The sequence below is a fragment of the Nilaparvata lugens genome, chromosome 6 (genome assembly GCF_014356525.2).
Source record: "Nilaparvata lugens isolate BPH chromosome 6, ASM1435652v1, whole genome shotgun sequence".
NCBI lineage: Eukaryota > Metazoa > Arthropoda > Insecta > Hemiptera > Delphacidae > Nilaparvata > Nilaparvata lugens.
Window position 1 is genome coordinate 150,110 of NC_052509.1, and position 19,048 is coordinate 169,157.

At 31.3% G+C, this 19,048-nt stretch overlaps 1 protein-coding gene across 3 annotated transcripts in view; it reads right to left on the reverse strand.

The window, feature by feature from the left end:
- Positions 1 to 1,698: 1,698 nt before the first annotated feature.
- The window catches only part of LOC111061282 (ABC transporter G family member 23-like), a 44,526-nt gene continuing 27,176 nt past the window's right edge, over positions 1,699 to 19,048 (reverse strand). For all 3 annotated transcript variants that reach the window (XM_039429866.1, XM_039429868.1, XM_039429867.1), the window contains exons 3-16: positions 17,770 to 17,902; positions 16,370 to 16,524; positions 15,341 to 15,448; positions 14,651 to 14,744; positions 13,674 to 13,814; positions 12,481 to 12,605; positions 11,318 to 11,534; positions 9,195 to 9,375; positions 8,655 to 8,770; positions 8,147 to 8,217; positions 7,757 to 7,845; positions 6,654 to 6,830; positions 5,315 to 5,401; positions 1,699 to 3,117 (exon numbers count right to left, since the gene is read on the reverse strand). In XM_039429866.1, coding sequence (XP_039285800.1) covers positions 2,894 to 3,117; positions 5,315 to 5,401; positions 6,654 to 6,830; positions 7,757 to 7,845; positions 8,147 to 8,217; positions 8,655 to 8,770; positions 9,195 to 9,375; positions 11,318 to 11,534; positions 12,481 to 12,605; positions 13,674 to 13,814; positions 14,651 to 14,744; positions 15,341 to 15,448; positions 16,370 to 16,524; positions 17,770 to 17,902 — 1,918 coding nt within the window. In that variant the 3' untranslated portion in view covers positions 1,699 to 2,893. The remainder of the gene's footprint in view (positions 3,118 to 5,314; positions 5,402 to 6,653; positions 6,831 to 7,756; positions 7,846 to 8,146; positions 8,218 to 8,654; positions 8,771 to 9,194; positions 9,376 to 11,317; positions 11,535 to 12,480; positions 12,606 to 13,673; positions 13,815 to 14,650; positions 14,745 to 15,340; positions 15,449 to 16,369; positions 16,525 to 17,769; positions 17,903 to 19,048) is intronic.

The following is a 19,048-nucleotide window of genomic DNA, read 5'->3' on the forward strand; positions in this document are numbered from 1 at the left end:
GTCGAATTTAGCACACATTTCTGCCGCTAGATGCTGCAAGCGTACAGTTTACTCAATTATTAGTTGCAAAATCTACCGCTAGGCAGTGTGCGGTAGCCAGCATTTCTAGATTCAAGATTGATTTACCGTATCATTTTCAAGGGTTTCATTTTCATACTACAGATTAAAAGCAAGCAATAGCTCACCATTTATAATCCTCGTTGAATTTTAATAAATTTCAGAAAACTAGGCTACGGCAGAGAAAACTTCTATACTATAGTGAGGTCCACGTTATAATGGCAGTGTGTGATTTGCAATGATGTTGCTATCCTTGTCTATCGTTCAACAAAGCAGATGGCGCTATCTCTTTCTCGCTTTGCTCTGTTGCCACATCGTTTATCAACAATGTAGAAATTCAACCAATTGACAAAATATTTTATCTCAATCATGAAAATTTATTATTACATCTTTAAAAAATATATTTTCTTGACAAATAAAATATGATTAACTATTTTCAACAATAATGAACAGTTAAATTCATTAGATATACCAGTATCAGCTGTTTGGGTGGCAAGGCTGAGATCTGGCAACCCTTTTCTCCTATCTTCCTACACTGCCATTATAAGGTGAACCTCACTATAGATTGTTTATTCTGAGGTATGTATGTAGGTTCATAAATAGCAACAAAATAGTAACAATAATACAGTTGTCCATTTTCAAAATTATTTTATTAAAATCAAATTTACAGCAATAACAACTTTGATGGAATACAAGTTATAATTATAATACACTAGAATAATTCTTTATAAATAGAATTTAAATCCCTTATTCTAATACATATTTGTACAATGTCATTGTTCTATTATTGGTCTAGTGTCTAATACTGTATAACATTATTTGCAATGCAAGACCATGATAAATAAAAGTAGCCGGCAGTACTGAAATGAAAGATTGATGGAAAAAATGTTCAACTGACAAAATGATGTTTTGTAAGAATAAACACCTTTCATAGTATATTCCACTTTTAGCACGTAAATTTTACTTTTCTATTATCTGATTCTTTTGCATTTTGCTTTTTATTTGATAAGTTTAATTATTATTATGGAGAATTGAAGAGAAATTATTGGATTTTTGAACCATATATTATAACTTGAATATATGCTGATTAGAATAATTAAAGCACCCCCAAAAAACAAAACATACTGACTTCTTCAGCAAATAGATAACTGCAACAAAGATACTCTATGAATATAGAGAAGATTATAGAGCTATACAAGTACATTCACATTCCCAACATGTCTACTATTGAGTTGAAAAAATTGTCTTCAAAATGTTTTCTATTAAAACTACCGGTATTGTGCCCTATTTGAGTGACAACACATTTGAAGAATGTATGACTATCTTAATATTGTTATTTGTTCCTGGGCAGTCAACATTGTCATCAAGAGTGGAATCGACAAATTCCAGAAAGGGAAGCATGACACATCACATCATATTACCAAAGTTCCTATTATGCTATTGGAATTAATTTCCAATCATTCTTCCAATAATTTATCTTTGTATCTGCTTCTCATACGAGGTGAACATATTATGGCATGAGATTCGAATATATACTGTGAGGCAAATTTCCGTATCAATTTCCAGAACCAATATGAAAGTTATTAATTACAAATGCTTTCTTCAAGATGAAAACTTAAGCCTGATTGAAAGTTTTTAAAAATACCTCCAACAATAATCATTATCAACAATAATTATAAAGATCTTAGGATCCCTACCAAGATCACTCCTATACTTATCACATACAAAAATTAGTTTTATCTAGAACTCTTATGACATAATAAAATACACAAAGTTTTCAGTGTCATAGGAAATCATGTCATACATGAGCGTTTTTCATGACACTTTATATGATCTACAATACTACCGTACAACAAAAATCTTCCCCAGCCTATTTAGAATGGAATAATTTCTATCTGGAACAGAGCGGTCAATCCTGTTCTACTCGGAATGGAAGATGATGTTATAGAAAGAATAATGGTTGATACTACATTATAAAATCTACAATTTTCTTCAATGTCAGAAATTATGTTAAACATTCGATTTCTTCATAGCACAGGAATGATCTACAACAAGAATCTACCCTGAGGAATAGAATTAATGGAAAACTCTGTTCTAGAACACAATGAATCAATATATATTCTATATTTATACAGTCACAAACGAGAGAATATAACAGAGAAGAGAATACACCCCTCTTGTCTGTAATCGAATATATAGTAGTCCGTTCAATATAGAATCAAAGCTTGTGTTCTAAGTGATTGACTCGAAGATTCTGTTCTACCCATGGAATCAAAGATTGTATTTTATATAGAATAGAAAATTCTGTTCTATATAGAATCACCGAGAAGAGGGTGAGAGAGCACTTCACTTGTCTGTAAATCTGGGCTGAATTTAGAGTTGTGTGGCAGAGAGGACCAGGAGTCCTAACTCCGCCCTCAATAAAAGTTATCAATCTGTGATATAGAGGTAATTAATCTAAGGGCCGTTGCACAGTGACAGTTGAAACTAAATTTCATTTTAAACTGGATTAAATCCGTATCAGTTCTAGTTTGTTATAATGTGTTTCATTTTGAGTTTAAGCCACCAGCTGATTAAATCGAGTTTAAGCTTTGACTGTGCAAACGGCCCCAAGAGTCTTTACAGTATAGAATTAAAGCTTGTGTTCTATATATCGACTCGAAGATTCTGTTCTACACATAAAATCAAAGATTCTATTTTATACAGAATAGGAAATTCTATTCTAAATAGAAATCTCTGTACTATTCAGAATGGAAGATTCTGTTACATACAGAACAAGCTAGCACCCACATTGTGACGCGATAGTTTTTGAGCAACTTTTTGTTGGAAAATTAATTTACTTTCCTCGCAGTCCTCTGAACAGGATAACTAATCGAATGAGCAGAATAAAGATGAAGATCCAGATAATGGTGGAAATGTAGCCGTAGTAAACCGTGGGATGGTAGATCGACCAGCCTCGCGCCGTCAGAGCTCGGATAGCTTCGGTAGAGAGAGATAGGGGCAGCAGCCAGCCGACAGATTTCAGGATTGTATGCATGCCTTCTTGTGGCCACACCATTCCTGCAAAATAAAAATCTTTATTAGATTCAATTCAATTCGTTTAATTCCACTTGGCATAACAATGCATGTACATATATTTGATTTATAACAAAATAAGGATTACATCTATATAATAAGAGAGAGTAGGGTTGTGTTTGTTCGTGTGTTCGTGTGTTCGTTTGTTCGCATCAAAACATGTCAACTTGTGGATTGCATACCGCAAAAACGGGAATGATTTGGATCTCCAAATTTTGAACATAGATTCTAAAAATATCAATCTCGTGCACCTGGAAGCCCAAATTTCAATTTTTCTTCTAGATTATTCAGAATTAGTGTTCAAACTTCATTAATCTATACTTATAAAATTCTTATCTCACTGACTCAAGCACTGATCACGATTTCTGGAAAACTACTGGATGGATTGCAACAAAACTTGGAATATAGCTTCCTTAAACGTCCTAGGTGCTCACTAAGAAATCTTTTGGCGATATTTCAACTCTAAGGGTGGTTTTTAAGGGTTTAAAGTTCGTCTTTTAGCATATATTCTTCTTCTCCCAATCTCCTTATTATAATGGAAATGTCCATATCATATGTTATTATAGATCTATAATCTAGAGAGAGTACCTATTCGAGACAGTTGTTAACTGGCAACTTAATTTTAATAATTTTAACAGGTTGACATCAAGTTGAGATGACTTCATTAGGTTGGCACCAAGTTGAAGAACGAATCAAAATGCATTTATCGAGAACAAATTGATTGGGCACTGCTGCTTCAATCAGAGCTATTCCTGATATATGGAGGGTATTTGCAAAACTTTAGAAGTGTCCGTTGTGGAATCTGTCTGATGAGGAAATCCGGCCAAAATTTAACTTGGGCGGAAGAAAGAAAGGGGTCATTTATTAAAACGGCCAAATAGCTGTTGTTCCTTTTCCCAATATTCAACAAAATTCGCTGCAATTGGACTACTATTCTACAGAGCACTTCCAACACATCAATGATTAATCGAATGATTTGACTCAATAGTTTTCATGCCAAGTTGTGGCCTAATCTCAAAAACGATTATAACAATGTTGGTAGAATTTAAATTATAAATGGTTCACGAAAATAATCTTATCTTTCAATTCCCGAAGCGAAGCACGGGTGCCCTGCTAGTTTTACATAAAACAGTACAAAAGGACATAATTGATTAAGTGGAATTCCCTCAGTAAGACTATGCGTCTGAGTTTGGGAGACGGGGGACAGTTCCAGCAACCAGTATATTATTCAATAATTGGTCACATGGTATTATATTCACTATAAATTAAAATATGTGTAATTCAAATTACAAAATAAGATTTAGATAACAGTAGGTGAATAAGTGATAACTCTGTAGTGTTGAGTATACCTTGATATTCTGAGCGAACGAGCAAGAGGACCCAAAAACTGTCAATAATTCATTATTTTATAAGCCTGTATAATATTTTGAAATTCTAAATAAATGAAAGTGAGGTATGGATGTATAAATAAATTTAGCATTTCGAAATATTAATGTATAAAGTTATTCCACAAAGCATTTACTCTTCTTTAGGTGTAAGGTGAGTGAATTAGCCTCTCAGCTCCAATCCAGCCTATGCTGAAGAGTCATTTTACCAACGAACTTTTAAACAGATTAAGATTCAATTGAATTGGATGAATGAAAATCCTATTTAGAATTATCAATTCTTCAATAATAATTTACAAGGTTTTCTGAAAGCTTGAATAGAAAGAACATTAAAGTGGATCTCAATAATATTAAGTAGCTCTTTCGCAACTCAAATAATCAAAATTGACTCCCTGAAGCCCATTGCAATGCAAATCATCAATACAATAAATTCATAAACAAAACAAATACGTCTGCCAGGATTTTGCAACAATCATTTTTCGCAATTTTTCAGTCAGGTTTAATTTTGAATTTTGATAAATTTAGATAGTGGACTTACAATTCCTAAGAACTGAACACTCAAAAAAGCTAGTAATTTTACATTGAAAAAAATTTATTTATATTAAAAAATAAGTGATCAATCAATTCACCATAGGCCTCTGAATAAGTTAGCCTATAATAAATTATTTTGATACCATATTCATCATATTTTTAAAAACTATTCATTAAACTGTTTGTCAATTTCAATAACTGTAAGAAAAGTAATTCCAGTACCTCATTGATCAAAATATAAAGGTGCATGTATTTCTAGTTCTTACCACTTGTTAGACTAAGAGGAAAGAAGCTTCCAAGGCCCAACATAGATGCAGTTGTCATGGAGTCCGAGGATACTGACACAAGAAAACCTGTATCACACCAAAAATTTATGTTTAAATACACTTATTCGACTTCAATTTCACTCAAGATAGACAGGAGGAAATTTTACTTGAGAATTTCAATAATTAATTCAAAGGTTCCTATTCCAACTTGAACTGTTGGTATGAAAATAATCTTATACTCACTCTCTCACTTCTACAACAGTACAGTAGGTATTTATCTCATAGCATAAGTTATCATAATTAAATAACAATACAAATCAAAAATGAAAGCAAAGGGTTGTAGAATGAGAATGAACACTCGCTCCTAGGTCTACTAGGTATAATAAGTTTGAGTGGAGTGTATTCATTGATTTGTGTACAAATTCTCAACTCGAAGAAAGTATACTCTTATGGAATAATATCGGGGGACCAAGCTTCGCTCGCAGTAAAAAAGCATGAACAAATTATTACGAAAGAAGAAATTAAAATATATAATTTATAGTTCATACAGAAATGTTCTATCTAATCACAGTGAATTGAGATCGATTCCCAGAGGAATGCAAAAATTTCTCTCACAAAGGCCTGGTTGCATAAAAGCCGGTTAAATTTTAATCCTGAATAATTCACGTGAACCAAATCAGAGAAGACCATTTCAAAAAGATGGATCTACTGGAATTAATCAAGATTGAAAATAACCCGGCTTTTTTGCAACCGGCACTAAGTAATTGATTGAATGATTACAAAAGTTCAACAGCTGAGTCATCATTTTATCTCAGTCCCACACACATGCACTCGCTCACTCACTTCAATCATCAATAGACGACGAAATTATCATCTGTTTTTCCAAGGATGAATAATTATTATCCTTTTTATGATCTTCAGCGAGTTTTCCCAGGGATGAGACCTAGTTCAATCGCATTTTTGTATCATAAACCTACTATGTTCCAAATTTTGTGAGAATCGTTAGAGCCGTTTTCGAGATACGTTGGACATACATAACCAGATAACCATATAACCGCATATACAGAAATTACTTGCTTAATATAATAGGATAAATAGCATAAGCCCAAGTGGAGTCTATTCATTCATTTGAATTGGGTACAGATACTTGACTTGAGGAAAGTGAGTCTATGAAATATTGTTATAATTTGAATATATTCTCTATAATTATTCCATGTGTACCGCTACTGTACTTCTCACAATGAAAATAAACTTTACTCAATACTATTAAATCTAAACTTATGTGAACTTATCTAAAATAAACTCAAAGCATTAAATAATTAAAGTAAAATAATCTCACCGTAGCACATGCCACAGACCCCTTGCAGCAGTAGCAGACCCGTCGTCCAATAGAAGTCACCTATGAATGGACTGTCGAACACGTGGTACATGACAATGATCATCACAGCCGTCTGTACACACAGCACCACTGCCTGCACTATTGAATGCGCCGCCACTATTTCCAGAGCTGTCAGACCTACAAAGTGAACAAGTCAATATTAGTATGAAGACTTGAGGATAAAAGTGAAAAAGGAGTTAAATTCCACAAATGAGTTCTCTCCTATCTAGTACATTTTTAAATAGGTAGAAAAAACTGAAAATGATAAATCATTGCATAGAATTACTGCATAATTTGTGGAACTAACAACATTTCTTTCTAAAGCTGCGTTTACACCAAAGCTATTAACAAAATGTTAATAACTTAATCCTTATAGATTCCATTAGATTGAACATAACTTATCATACACATGATGAACATATATGTGTTTGTCAAGTTCCGTTCAATCTAATAGAATCTATAAGGATTAAGTTATTAACATTTTGTTAATAACTTTGGTGTAAACGCAGCTTTACAATTTTTTTCAAAATGTACCTAAACTACAGCTTAACTAACAATAATTTATAAAAATGTAATTTGGTGGTCTGTTACCAAGCACGCAAACTTCACTGACGTCTCTTTCATTCCACCTTAATATGTAGAAATTCCATAACATCTCTATTCCCATATTTGAATTTTATAAAAGGAATTATTAGAGGAGTTCTCATTTACAATAACATTGTTACTGTATATTGATTTTATGATAACAATCAGAGAACTTATGATGAAGTATCAAGTTTTTCTATTTTCTTCTATTTCAGATCCGATCCTTGATATACTTTGTTACATTCAACCGGTAAAAAAGAGAATGAGTCTTCAATATGCAAATCAACATCATATCAAAGTAATACAGTGCTGTACTATTATAGCTATTTGTAATATTCGAATAACCGCATTGAAAAAAATACTGTATGATACAGGTATTGATAATGAATTACTATTAATAAATTCTCCTTCTCAGAAAATGTATTTTCGATTCTGATTTTTATAAATAATAATCTTATTTTATTTTTGTTTGAATTTACCTGCTGCCATGCTTCTCTCCAATATTCCAGCAACTTTCTCCTGAATGATCACACCCACAGTGAACATCATTGGAAGATAGAACTCAAATCTGAAAATTATTGAAGATGTTGTATAAAGTTGGAAAGGAAGATTTTTCATCAGGATAGAACTTTGTAAGTAAAATTGAACTTATTCGATTAATTTTGTTAGTGTATAACTTTGATCAAATAGTTGATAGAACATATTCAAATAAACTGTGAACTAACATTTTCAAACATTTATAACCATGGAAGATTATCAAGAACAGTAGTACAGGTATTCGTAGATGTTGGCTACTAGACTGTACTTGTTAGACTGTTTCAAAATATTCAACTTCCAGCCAGAAAAAAATTATTTTCACTTTTACTCACACAATGACAACCGCTGGTGATGCAAAGTGGATGAAACTTGGATTTCGAGGTCCATAGACTGGATCTTCTATCTGAAATTGTTGAAACAATAAAAATATATTATTAGAGTATTAATTAGAATTATATAATTTATCTTAGGACAATTCTCTTAAAATACTGTACGATAACTGTTCAATTATAAATTACGACATAAATTATATAATAAGCTCTGAGAAATCATGTTGATGAAATTTGTTCAACATTTATCATTTCGCATAAATTGATTTAATTTTGTTTGATTAACTCTGAGATTAGCTGATATCCAACAAATCCTCATCTATACACAAGGTACTGCTGAATTTACATTGAAGCTCGATATGATGAAAATTGACAAGTAGGCCTAGATGAATTGGAGAATAGGGAATTTTCCCTTCTTCTTTCAAATCTATGATATATATGTCTCTCCAAAAAAATGTAAAACAAAATTAGTTGTAAAAACAAAGTTGGTAATAGATAAAAAAAAGCTTACCTTGATGGGTATGTCAGCGATCTGCTCAGGCCAGTTGCAATCTCTGTAGATTCCTTGAAGGAAGTCAACAAAACTGGTGATCAAATCTTTCCTCAATTGATTTCCAATGTATTGGTCTGAAATTCAAATATTACATCTTATTAGATATCACAGGGTATAATAGAATAGAATTTTTATTCGTCATCAAATACAAAATACACATTAGGTATGTAGTATGATTTCGAATAAGCAATTTTATTAGATATCCTGTTGTATAATATTAGTATTATTTTTCATGGAATTAAGAGTACATGAAATTTACAATGGAGAATAGAGATATAGAAATAAATTGTATTGTATTTCTACTTCTATAGAGAATTTCTTCTCTCCCTGTAGGAGTAGGTACCGTTATATTATATTTTTAGAACTCCACTCTCCTCTCGGAGTATCAGATTTTAATTTAAGGAGAACTGGATAGCTGATTTGTCTGATTAATTTTCATATATTGATAATTTATTTGATTTTAAGTTATTTTTCTTAATTTCTGATGTTTGAACTAACTAGACATATCCATCCAGACGCTGACGTCACTGTTGTCGATGGCCCAAGGGGAAGCTGTCTCGAAGGTGGAGTTGATGCGCTCCATCAGGGCCTCCGTGTAGTTGGAGGCGAAATGGATCATACCCCACGCCTTGTTCCGCTCCACCGTTGAGCGGGCTGCGCTCAGCTCATCAAATTCTATCTGAAAATCGAAATAAAATTGTTAAGTTTACTATGTTTTTTATTCTGCTATTGTGTTTCAATGTATGCATATTAACTAAAAATTGAAGCTTCTCCATGTTCACAAGCAAAATCAAAATCAAGTGGATAGATTGTCATAGATGGTAATATATGTGGAATTGTAATATTATTGTTCAAATCCAATGATTACATAATAATTATTTCTTTATAATCTCATCATTAATGATCAGTCTTTGAGACTGTTTATTCATCATAAAAAAATTATAATTTCATCAGAAACTGTGTTTTACAGCATTTAATTTGAATAGTCGTTTAATAATAAACTATGAAATTGTCACGAATGAAACAACGATAATAATGGATATGGTTTTTTCTCAACAGTTGTAGATTTTATAATGATAAAAATTTTGAACTTGAATAATTGTAAAATTGCTATTGAGATATAAATACTGTTTCCGATAGCTATCATAAAGATTTTGTATTAAGTATTCGAATTTTAGAGAAGAATATTTAACATTTTTGGCATAACTTGTAATATTTGAAGTACAGAACAGACAGGGGTTGAAGAAGCTATAAGTGATTTATTATATATTGATCGCTGAATCTCTTCAAAAAATACTTGAGATTTCAGATTTCTAGTAATTTCTTTGCTACATTTTTAGTATTGAGAGCAAGAATTGGTAAGAAAGGTTTACGAAATAATGTGATTTGATAAAAAGGTTAATAACTTCTCAGACTACAATTGAATATTAAAATCAGAATTCCGTGAAATTTGTCAAATGTGTGACATTCAAAATAGGTACTGTACCAAATCAATTTAATTCCAAGTCTATTTTATTATGAAATCTATCAGAAAAGCTCACAATAATATTATAATATTATAATATTTTATACACCACCACAAAGCAAATAGAAGGTAGGCTTATATATAAGGTATTATGAAGGTAGGCTATATTATATGAACTATCTTTTTATTGACCGAGCGAAGTGAGGTCCAAGATTCAAGTCGACGGTTTAGCATTTCTCTTAATGTTTAAATGTTTATTTTTTGCTCATATGTTTATATGTTTATATGTTTTGCATTTACGGCAAAACGCGGTAATAGATTTTCATGAAATTTGACAGGTATGTTCCTTTTTAAATTGCGCGTCGACGTATATACAAGGTTTTTGGAAATTTTGCATTCCAAGGATAATATAAAAGGAGAAAGGAGCCTCCTTCTTACGTCAATATTAGAGTGAAAATCAGACTATAGAATTATTCATCATAAATCAGCTGTCGAGTTGACTACAAATTGCATGCCATGACGCATGCAATTCAATATCTCAATGTAACTTGGTAAAAAATTAACAGCTGTGTAGACTATAAATTGCATGCCTCATTGAATGCAATTTTTATGCACTATAAGAAAGGATGAACACTACTTATAACAGCTCGTCTGGGCGCCTAGATGTCTTCTGGTTTTCTCGCGCTAAATTCCGGAAAGCGTTATTTGATAATTAAATCTTGTGTAAGCATGATCTGATCAAATAAATAGTTAGTGTTTCAGTGTGGATGTGCTTATGGTTTGGGACGTCGTTATAACTGCCCGAGGTCTACTGTTCACAGAACTACTAGTATGAACTATTTTGAGTATTATTTTCTTGGAATGTGAAAACATTGCAGCCAATGTCAATCCTATAATGGTAGATTGTATTAATACCTATTCTTTTTATAAAAATATGAATTTGAGTACCCTTTTGAATTATTTTGTCATGACATGCATGTTTCCGCTACTAATGCCATTTTCGAGTTAATATTTTTATTTATATTAAAAGTAACCCTAAAGAAAAAAGACAATATTATTCTTTCTATTTCTTATCATGCAATCTATGGTATCTATCCTATTAATAATTTTATTGATGTTAATAATAGAGAAGAATTGGCTCAGATAATCTACTCACAAGGTTTATAGTTTTCATTTTGATTTGATTGATGTATCGACAGCTGAGCGGTAGATCGAGGTTGCATCCAGTGAGTGGATATTGCGCGCAGTCTTTGAGGCCGTGTTTCAGTTCTCCGTTAACAATGGCTACCTTCAGCCCTTCGGGATCCCTCCCTATGGCCAGGTTGTACAGAGTGCATTGGAGTAGGGGTAGTCCGAACAGAAACATCATCATTCTGAAAAAATAACGAATAAATTGAAGAAAACAAATTGTTAATTTCATGAAAAAGCGTTAAAAATACAGATTGAGTGATAAGAAATTGTTCATTCTACAAAATAGGCTACATCAAAGTTTTACTTTATCACTCCTGATGTATTGTTCAAAATTGATGAAAATTTGTTCATTTCATTGATAAACGTCAAATACAAATTGAGTGATGGAAAATAGTTAATATTTCACGAATAGGGTACATCAAAGTTTTTACTTTATCATGTTTACACACAGATGTAGTCTTCTTAAGCCGTGTCCACACTGAACAATGTTTTCCCGTGGCCAGTGTGGACGCGTCACCAAACAAAATATTTGTAAGTGAGAAAAACAGGTTTCGTGTTTGACAGCTGTTTTACAACTGTCTACTCTGAAAATGTTTGGAAAAACAGTAATTTTTTGTTTGACAAACAATAATTGTCCAAACTTTTTAAAATGTTTATCCCTGAGTCCCTCAACAAACATGTTTGCCGAACATGTATGTCGAACATTTGTTCAGTGTGGACACGGCTTCAGGAGTATTTCATCCATTTCTCTATTACAATAATTGTAATTGATTAAATGCATTTTTGTGGAGTAAAAAAATTCAATTTGAATTTACTATGAAAGTTCAAATGTCCTACACCCTATAGATCATTATAGCTGTTGAACTACTGCTTTTGTTTTGATAACGATTCCTTATTTAAATAAAAATATAAATTCCAGTAACCTTTTAAATAAATTATTTTGTCACAACATGTTTCGGAGACCAATGCCATTTTCAAGCACTTGGAAATTGAATAATTTAAAAGGGTACTGAGAATTATATTTTTATTTTTTTATTAAAAGTAGCCCTAAAGAAAAAAGACGATTCCTTATTATTTTGAGATTCAGGGTATCATTATTTGTAATTGGAAATTGATCAGAATACTCACGGTTTATTACGCAGCATGAATAGGAGATTCTTTACAAGTTGAGCTTTAAATCTAGAACATGAGAAGAGGCTGTTTTCGTTGAGTGGTGATGAGACAGGTCCGTCAGTTGGGTAGCTTGATTGGTCCTGGAAAAATATAAATTAAAGTATATAATTACCATGATTGATATTGTTCTATTTATTTTCTTGTTTAAACTTTTTAGCCTCTAGTTCAACCATAACTCATAACAATGACAGGGAGGGAGAAAACAGGTTCAATACACTGTTTCTCTCTCTAATGTTGAAGAATAATTATTAAAAGAAAACTTATTTTAAAATTATGACTTTTCAATCTTTGGTCTTTTCTAACTTTTCTAACTGAATCTAACTTTTCAAAGGTGAACAGCATACGGATGATGTGATAATTTTTTTATGTTTAGTTTTAAGTTATTGTGTGATTTTTATGTATATTGACAGTGCCTGTACAATATTCTATTATAATGTGTCTTGGGCAATAAATGAAATTTGAATTTGAATTTTCTACCTGAACATTTTTATTGAAACTACTCAATCGAATAACACATAAGTATTGGGCAAACTACGGAATTATATTTTTATTAATATATGCTTGATATTATCTCTCCTACTCTGTCCATTATTGTCCTCTTCATTACTTTTAGAGTTTGAGAAACACCTAGAATTCACATGAAGACAATCATATTAGAAGATTGAAGACCCTGTTACAGTTTATGAGACTGAAACGTTCTTCCAGAAAGATTGCTAGAAAGTTCTTCTTATATTAAAGTTCTCCCATACAGTATAAAAAAAGAAAAAAAGTAGAGAATACAAGAAAAAAATAGAGGGCATAAAAGACTAAGAGATAAAAATTGAGAACAAAAGAGCCCAATAGAATGCAATAGAAAACAAACAATAGGAAAAAATATTTAGAGCAATAGTAGAGAACATCAAGGAAGCAGTGACAGCTAAGTGTCTTACTGAACAACTATTGGAAGTGGAATATATTGATAGTGAAGTTGGTGACATATAAAAGTAAGAATATGAACTATTGTAGATGACAATATCAGTTATTATAACATAATTTAAGTAGCCTACACGTTATTAACATAATACGTTAATAATAATCATTAAGTATTACATAATGAGTATTTACATAAAAAAGTAATACATAATAATTATTAGGTTTGAAGAACTCACTTGTAACTCATCCTCTGACGAACTGTACTGCTTTTGACAGAGACTGAGGAATGCCTGCTCCAGCGTGGCTGCACCATGGGTGGACATCAGCTGTAGTGGAGGCGCCTCAGCCAATAGGCACCCGCCTCTCATCATGCCCACCTGCGATCAGGTCACAATCACACCATTCAGAAATAGTAATTAATGAAGTAGAATGACATTCTTAGGTCAATAAGGCATCATCCATCAAATGTCAATTTATGAATCAAAGATAGAATATAGATATAATTTTTCTAACATCAACCTTTACAATCATCGCGACAACAACAAGAAACATATAAAAACTTATTTAAACGACTTCTTCTTCATCTTACATTTAAGGTTTAGGCTATAATGCCTGTTCCGACTTATAAAAGCAGTGATACCCTATCAATTTCATCAATTTGGCTACAATTAGATTTACATTACAAAGTGAAATTATAAAACAATGCAAAATATAATGTTACTACCATATCTCTTCAAAGGCCTACACGATATTAAAAAGTTGTGCGTAAAAACTCTTCTAATTCTGAATATAAAGAATAAGTACTCAGAACCTTAAAAAAGAGACTTCCTCTAAAGAAAAAAAAACTGTCTTGAAATTAATAGTAAAAAATTTCAAAACATGATATAATTCACTTTTTTATGTGTTTGAACACGACATGCAGTCAATTTATTGAGTAAATAATTTAAAACTTTTACTTACTGACTGAAGTACTTTCAACCGTCTAGCGATCATTTTCAACAGTCATTTTCAACTGTTGAAAATGATCGCTAGACGGTTGAAAGTACTTCAGTCAGTAAGTAAAAGTTTTGAATTATTTACTCAATAAATTGACTGCATGTTGTGTTCAAACACATAAAAAAGTGTTTTAATACAAAGCAGCTCGGAATGGATCAAGAAACCATCACCTATGATATAATTAATTATTTTATTTTTTATTTAAGCCTCTACTCACAATGTTTGCATTCCTTGCCTCTTCAATATAGTGCGTTGTAATAATGATACTCTTCTTGTGATCACCCGCTAATTTCATCAAATGGTCCCATATGCTGAAATACAGAAAAATGAGACACTTTGAAAACTTTGAATAATTGCTTGTTCAAAAATAATTGTGAATTAGAATGTACCAAGAATGTAGAACTAAAATAACAATAAAAATTGTGAAATACTTTCTACAACAGATGAGAACTTTATCATTTATTGTTATTATCCTTTATTCATCTACATTTATTTATTATACAAATTACACTGATGTAATAACATTGGTAGATAACATAATATAATGTAGTCCTTATGCTATTATTCTTCCAAACTTAGGTGATGACACAGTCAAAGATATTATCAGTCTTCCACGAGTAAAATTTTTGCTCAAAATAAACAAGGAAAATAAAAATTTTGAATTGAGATGGCTTGAGGAAGTAGGGCCATTTTTGAATGAATGCATTGATTTTATGGATTCAACAAATCAAAATTCAGTGGCCTACACAACAATAATTTATTCCACTCTCCACCAAATATTTTCTCTCTAATCCATTGAGGCTAGATGGAATTCTTAAAGAAATAGAATAACATTACATTCATAAATGGCGTGGAGATTGACCATGATATTCATTCAAATGACTAATTAAATGAATTGATCAGGTACCTTTGGCTTAGTAGAGGATCTAGTCCAACTGTTGGTTCATCGAGAATCAATAGCTGTGGATCATGAAGTAGAGCTACGCCAAATGAAACCCTTCTCTGTTGTCCACCACTGTAGAAAAAAAGAGAAATAATTATTTACATGAGGAACAAAATATCATAATCTAATAATGAATAAATAGATAGATTTTACTGTCGTGAACCAATATATTAGGTATTCGACAAAGTCATAAAAATAGTAAAGTCAAATTAATAGTTTAAAGTCACAAAGTAGAATTACATCAAGTAGAATCAAAAACTCTGTCAGACAATAGAAAGGTCTCAGAACCAGCCACTCAAAAAGTATTTTAAAAAAATAACAATATATTCACAATAACATTTTTGATATCTAATGGTACTATAAACTCAACAACATAGGCTAGTTACAAAAATCACGAAATTGTGCTACCTATGCGTTGAATAACATATAAACTTGTAGACTTGAAGTAGATTTTAATAAATCGATTATTGAACTACTGACAAGTCAACGAAAATCAGAGTGAATTTAGCTATGATTTTCAAAATCAATGTAGGTAAATAGCAAAGGATACTCATATTTATCTTCATATAGAAATTTAGTTGTATTTAACATGATTTGTAATGGGTTAATGATATTGTTACAAACAAATGTGTAGCATATTTGAATCATTTGAGTCAAAGATTGATTGAAGAATTTTTTTGGTTTAATTTCACTAAAAACGTTTCAACAAGCACTCTCATGAAACATTCTCCAAGTGGTATTTCAAACCTCACATTAAAATAGTCCAAATTGGAAAATGTCCATTAGCTATCTAAGTAAATTCGTATGGCTTTTGTTGGTGGGGAGTCCCTTGCGGGAAGGTCCCACCTCGCCGGAATTTATCATTTGAGCCGTCAATGGGCCTTAGCGACTTTCATACTTCAGCACGTACCAATTAAATTAAACTATTAAACTTAAAAAATATCTCAAGTTAGAGTCTACACTATTTTGTAGATATTGAAACAATATTCTCACCTCAATGTGTCCACAATACTGTTATCAGATGGCAGTTCAAGCAGTTTTATGACTTCCTCTGATCTGTTGTCAACCTCTTCCATAGTCATACCATACATGCCACCATAGTAATTGAATGTCTCCTTTATTGTCAGATTCGAGTAGAGCGCCACATCCTGCAAATTGAATAAAAATAATTAATATAATAAATAATGAAGATTTTTTTATCCACACACATAGAACAATCGGTTTATAAATGTGATGAATTCTGATGAGATTCAACAAAATGAAATGAAATAAAAAAATTCTTTATCATGCCTCTCTACCACTCAACCTCGAAACTATAGTTTCAATGACGATCATGTATAAGTAGGCTATAATATTATTTTCTAGATTAGACGGAACCAGGTTATTTCTGCTGTTCTTAGAGTTTAAACAATAATTTCCACTGATGTTAATATTTCTTTGTGTAGAAGTCTTCTAAGGATTTGATTGCAATTATTTTGATTTTTGTTCAGTTAGGTAGGAGACTATTGAGTTATTCAGTTGATTGATGTTGAAAGCATCATTCTATCATTCTGTGAATATAATGATCTTAAATACTTCTCTCTATAGTGATTTGAAAATGGCTTCAAAGAGTTAAAACTTTAAAATAAAGAAAGGGTAGGCCTACGTACTTTCAAAAAGCTTTCGAAAGCGTACGTATAATTTTATTATTTCGTGTTTCAGTAATGATTCTATCATTCTGTGAATACAATGAACACAAATACTTTTCTCTATAGGGCTATAGTGTTTTGAAAATGGCTCTGAAGAGTTAAAACTTGAAAATAAAGAAAGGGTAGGCCTACGTACTTTTTAAAAAGCTTTTGAAAGCGTACGTATAATTTCTGTCGTGTTTTAGTAATTATCACAATACATTCTCTTTACATAGAAATAGTCCTACCTGATATAAGGTTTTAAACCAATTCAAACAGACTATTTAGTTACAAGAAAAAGAACTATGTCATTATCATTCATTGTTATTATAGGCTGGCATATATTTAAAATGTGTGAATATGACTTGAATATAAAATGACAGTACATGAATAGGAATAATAGAATGACGGTACGAATATTTTACTGTTCATCAAATTTCATGAATAGTGTCACCTTTTCAAAAACAGACAAGCTGTTTTTGTGGCAATGAGTTTTTCAAATAGAGTTGAATAACTGGTATTGGATAATAATTGTTTCCTACTTTCTTGTATACCAGCTCTTCTAAACATCACATTAAGTGAGTGAGATTCACTACAATTTGTCAGAATTTTGGCAGAAATTTATATCTTCAATAGAAAAATGCAAAATTTTGTTTGATTATTTTTCCAAAAAAAATATTTCACTATTGTTTTAGGTTGATTACAGGTTACAGGTTGATTGCCTACCTGTGGCATATATCCAACATCACTTTTCTTCTTTGCCTGCATACGAATTTGACCAGAGTCCAGATTCATCCTCCCAACTATACAATTCAGAAGCGTAGTTTTGCCGCAACCGCTGGGTCCTAGAAGTCCATAACTGTGAAAAAATAAAGGATATTGGTTGATAAAGCAAAGCGTGAGGAAGTGAAGAGGAAATGCATAGTTGAAAATAATATTTTTAATACTCATTAGAGTATCTCCACTTACTAGGAATATTGTCGAAAGAACTTTTCACTGAGAAGGATGTTCATCATGCAAATTGTAAGCTTGTGCTTTAGTAATGAAAGTGGATTTGTAATGAGAGCTAACATCATAATATGACACTGTATATTGTAGTATTTCATTGGTAGGTACTTGATTAAGAAAATAACAAGTCTCAAACTCATTTCAAAGACTAATAAAGGAACGACACTTAAAAATTAATACATATGAGAAATGAGAAAATATTATTCCAAGTAATTGGTTTCATTGATTTGAAGCCTATATTGCAAAGCAAATATTTTTATATTCTATTGGAAATAACTTTATTTTTTCACAATTTGCAGAAAACTACATACCAATCAAGAAATTTCTCCATAAATTACATGCATATTTAAGTCATAATAGTCTAAAATACTTTAATATTCACAACAGCTTTTCTAAAAAAAAGAAAAAATATGGAGTAAATTTGTAGGGGTTCTCATCAATTGTATTGGTTGAGTAAATCAATTATCAATTCAGTTCACATATGAAATAAACTGCTGCTTCTGTAGTTCACATAATCATCATTAGGATCTCCTCCTCTCATAATGTTATGTTGTTTGTTGAATCTCTGAATGATTCATATTTTCCACTACGGTAATAATCATTATCATTTCATTGTTCATTAATCACTGGGTATTAATATTATTATTTGTCCTTCACACTTCTATTGTATATATTCTTTCTTGTTAACAGAATGATACCTAATACAGCTTGTATCATTGATAGAGAACACAGTTTTAATTTTGTCACTTCCACATTAATTTACATAAATGTGTTTATTATTTCACAATAAATTATTCATTTTAAATAAATAATGTGGATGTGAAAAAATTAAAACTGTTTTCTCAATAACTATGAAGAAATATCAATTCACAATACATTCAATTTCATCCTACATTAAATCCAAATATCCTATAATATCATCCAAATACATTAATCCTACAATATCAATCAATTCATATTTCAACAGATATATTAATAGCTTGTATTTTGTAACAGT